This window comes from Petaurus breviceps, unplaced genomic scaffold (assembly GCF_028583685.1).
Source record: "Petaurus breviceps papuanus isolate PSGF00001 unplaced genomic scaffold, PetGlider_PUasm1.0 118, whole genome shotgun sequence".
NCBI classification, from domain to species: Eukaryota; Metazoa; Chordata; class Mammalia; order Diprotodontia; family Petauridae; genus Petaurus; species Petaurus breviceps.
The window spans coordinates 18,384,208-18,388,348 of record NW_027185616.1 but is presented as its reverse complement, the minus strand read 5'-3'; the positions used below and the strand labels follow the sequence as shown (position 1 = coordinate 18,388,348).

The window sequence follows — 4,141 nt, the reverse complement described above, 5'->3', positions numbered from 1 at the left end:
AGAGAGAGAGAGAGAGAGAGAGAGAGAGAGAGAGAGAGAGAGTAGTCACAATTAGGTGGGAATTTCTAAGATTATGCCAGATTTGGAGTGGCAATGAGCAGCAGGGAGCCTGCCTGGGAAAACAGCTTGCTAAGGGCTCCCAGGACCTGGAAGAGTGCAGGAGGGAATGGGGAGTGGAGTGGGGAGACATGAGGGGAGGCTGATGACTGAGAAGGGCTAGGAGCTAAGCTAGGAGAAAGTAGAATCCCCAAGCTAGGAGAAAGTAGAATCACCTGATTGCCTGCTTCTTATACTTCTGACTGGGTGCCTTCTTGGGAAGATAGTTTTCTGGACATTACCCCTCCTCTGATAGAAGGGCCTGACATTGAGGTTTTTATATACACATATTCATTCCATCTTATCTAGAACTGTTTTCATATCAGGGAAATGAAAAAGAGATTTGGGAGATATGTCTTTATCATTGCCCTCACCTGTCCCTTTTCTTTGGGTTAATCTGGTTAATTTTGTTTCATCCCTATGTGCAGGACAAGAAAGGGCTCTCTGGGAAACAGAATAATTTTGAACGCAAAGCAGTCTACCAGAGACAAGTTCGGGCACCCAGTTTGCTGGCCAAAAGCATTTTGGAAGGTAAAACAAAACAAAAACATATCCTCTTGATCTCAGGGAACCCAAGGTCTTTTGCAATGAGCTATGCTGGGCTACCTAATCTCTGCTTCTCAGGACTTGTACATTCATTGACCTGTGGAGAAGTCTGAGCAGAAAGTATTTCTAAGGTCTGAAGGCTTCCTTTCTTGTACCAAATAGCCACAGAAGAGGACATTAATTCTTAACAAAATAAATAAGTTTTTGCAAAGCATGACCCCATTTGTGATAGCTTGTTTATTACTTAACAGATTTAATTGCAGTTTATTGGTCAATAGATTATAATCTAGGCAACACGAAAATTTCCTGTGCAGAGTTATGCTAATAAGAACTGAGTATGATTAGAAAGAACAGTTTTTAATAGGAAAGAAAGAACCAAAGAAAGGAAGCTTCACCTTTTTCTTTGCTGGACACTCCAGGGGCTGTGTCTAAGTGGGAAAAGTAAAGTAAGGAGTGAACCTAGAAGTTTGGTTGATATGGTCATCTAATCTGGGTAATTCACTTATAGGAATTTATTTTTGTCTTTCCCTCCAGAGAGTTGCCTCTGATCTACACTTTTCTTTGTAGCCTGAATTTCTGACCCAAAGCAATGCTTTAAATAATATGTTGCTTCATGAATACACTTCTTCCCAATGACCTTCTGGTCATTTCTATATCAAACCAAATGAATTAAAGAGGAAATTTGGGCTCTGTAGCCCTAGCGACTACACTTGCTTACTTAAGTTCTGGTGCCCAAAGATTTAGCTATGCTTAGTTTTCCTCCTTTTCTTTCCTTTAAAAAATATTGTGTGTCCTTCAATATTGAAGAAGGTATTTACTAGTTAAAAAAATAACCTTTTTTGAAAAAAGTCTAGCACTGAATTTTATTTTCTTTATTTCCATCCTAGAAAATTCATATTGAAAAAAATATATTTTCCATTACCATATTTTGTGCTATGTAGATCAGACCTCAAACTTTTTTTTTTGCACATCAGAAGGTAATTTGGTTGTAAACTGGGCAAACAAAATTATGATGATAAAGATCATATTTTAAAAGTGCAACTGAGCTGCCTGTGCAAAAATGTCAGCCTAAATCTAGATAAATAATTTCCTGGCAAAGATTTGTGCTATTGAAATAGAAACATTAATTTTCATTTTTTATTTTATTTGCAAATGAGTGCAATGGATTTGTCATTATGTAAACACAAATGGCACAATAGACTTTCCAAACAAATTTGATAGAGGTGGATACTGGGGAATGATGACAGACCCAAAGTATTTTATGTTGCTAGAGAGGCTATTTATATTACACTAATCTTTGTTTTTGACCCTGTTTCTATTCACAAAACATGAGATGACTTAATCTGTGTTCTAATGATTGCCTGTATAGCCATTTTGGTTTTCTACCAAGATAATTAGTGCTTGGGGAAAGGTACACACACACACACACACACACATATACACATATGCACCAGGTACTTTAAATACCTTCTAGTGAATTTTCTTTCCCTAACTTTTCCCCTCTAAGAAGAGTAACAAGAATGTTCAGTGCAGTGTTTGACTAGGGAACAAAGGCCTTCCCAATGTCCTCTGCTTCCCTTGCTGTCCCTGAAATTCATTCTGAATCTTACCTCTTGTTCTTCTTACTAATCTGCATTAAATTTCTTTATTTCTCTTTTCTTCTAGTTATCCTTGGATTATTCCACATCTGTAACAATGTGTACATAATGATCCATCTTTAGAAAATAAATATGACATCTGATCTAGGTATAGATTTCTTTTTTGATAATAGAAAAAAGGGTGATGTGAAGATAATGCAATTTATTGTAGGGAGCAAGTTAGGTCACTTGGAAAGATGGTGAGAATACTGGACTGGGAGTCATGAGACCTTGGCCTTGGGCTCTGCTACCAGCTAGTTATGGCACAATGGCCAAGTCACATCACCTCTCTAGGTCTCAGTTTTCTTACCAGTGAAACGAGGGAATTACAGTAGATGTTTTCTGAGGTGTCTTCTAGCACCAATATTTCATGTACAAGCAGCATCTGCTCCTACAATGCTAGAGCTCATGAAGAACATTGAACTTTTGAATCAGTAAACCCCCAAAAGGTAAAGTTAGAGAAAATGTACAATGGAAATTATAGAGAGGATTCTTTTCAGTTATGGGTTGGATTAGATAGCCTCTCAAATCCCTTCCAACTCTGAAATTCTGTGAAGTTGGATCTGTAGCTACCCTCTTGCTTTGTACATTGGGGTTAGAAAATTCTATTCTAGTCATGTAGCATTGTGGATAGGTGTTTCTTAAATGTTGTTTACCAGGTTGTTAATGAGTGCCTTCATTCTTGAGTTTCTTCTTGCTGTGTTGTCAATCACCTTTGTTCTTTTCACATCTTAATATCATTTGTCTTCATCCCTTGCTTTCTTTAGGCTATCGCCCCATTCCAGCAGAGACTTACTTAGGAGGGACTTCCCCTCTGCCTCCCCCGGTGAGCGACAGGATGAGAAAAAGACGAGCATTTGCTGATAAAGAACTAGAGAACATTATGCTAGAGAGAGAATTTAAAGAGAGAGAGATGATGGAAGCCACTCAAGCTGCTGCCTTATTTCTGCCAAACCACATGGTGCACGGACCTGAATATAATACCTACAAAACTGCCTATAGCCCAACTCCAGTGGAAACTCCGAGCAAGGACTTTTGTAATTTTTTACCTACCTGTCTTGATCTGACTATGCAATATTCTGGATCTGGGAACATGGAACTGATTTCTTCTAATGTCAGTGTGGCCACTACCTATCGGCAGTACCCTTTGTCTTCCCGACTCTTAGTCTGGCCCAAGTGCGGCCCCATTAGTGACGCACTTCTTTATCAACAGTGCCTACTAAACGCAACCACTTCAGTACAGACTCTGAAACCGGGGGCCAACTGGGACTCTAAGGTGCCCCAAGGTCAAGATGGACAAAATGTAGAGCACAGCATGATGTCACCCAAAATGGAAAACTCTCCATTGTTGCCTCATGCTCATGAGATCCAAACCTCCAGAAACGAAATTCAGTGTGCCCTTCAGGAAGTTCGTGAAAGATCAGCTTTCTCCCCTCCCAAAAGAAATTTTTCACAGATCTCTCATAAGGACTCTGTGTCTTCTCAAGAGCATGTCTTAAACAAGATCAGCAAAGAAAGCAGCAGACACCCTCTGCCACTCAAATATAATCCATTCCACTCATTATTTCAGCAAACATTTAATGACAAATCAGGACCTGAGTTAAAAACACCATTTGTCAAAGAATCCTTTGAAGAGGCAGCTAAGAAACATAGAGAGTGTTCCGTCAAAGAGAACCAGAAATACAAATTTACAATAGACAGATACGCGAAAGACTTTTTTGCAGCAAAACAAGTTGGAGCGAAACTTTCCACAAATGAACCTCTGTCATTTTCTGTTGAGTCTATTCTTAAGAGGCCTTCATCAGCTGTCACTCATGTCTCTCAGTGAGCTACTGCTTAAAGGAGAGACTTTCAACTTCTGG

At 39.2% G+C, this 4,141-nt stretch overlaps 1 protein-coding gene across 3 annotated transcripts in view; it reads left to right on the top strand.

Moving 5' to 3' along the window:
• The window catches only part of DMRT2 (doublesex and mab-3 related transcription factor 2), an 8,704-nt gene that overhangs the window by 4,552 nt on the left and 11 nt on the right, over nt 1-4,141 (top strand). The window contains exons 3-5 of one of the 3 annotated variants that reach the window (XM_069086826.1): nt 525-627; nt 2,308-2,388; nt 3,047-3,154. In XM_069086826.1, the coding sequence (XP_068942927.1) occupies nt 525-627; nt 2,308-2,363 (159 nt within the window). In that variant the 3' untranslated portion in view covers nt 2,364-2,388; nt 3,047-3,154. Of the gene's footprint in view, nt 1-524; nt 628-2,307; nt 2,389-3,046 lie in introns of those variants that run through there. The other 2 variants (XM_069086819.1, XM_069086811.1) reach the window with 2 other exon arrangements.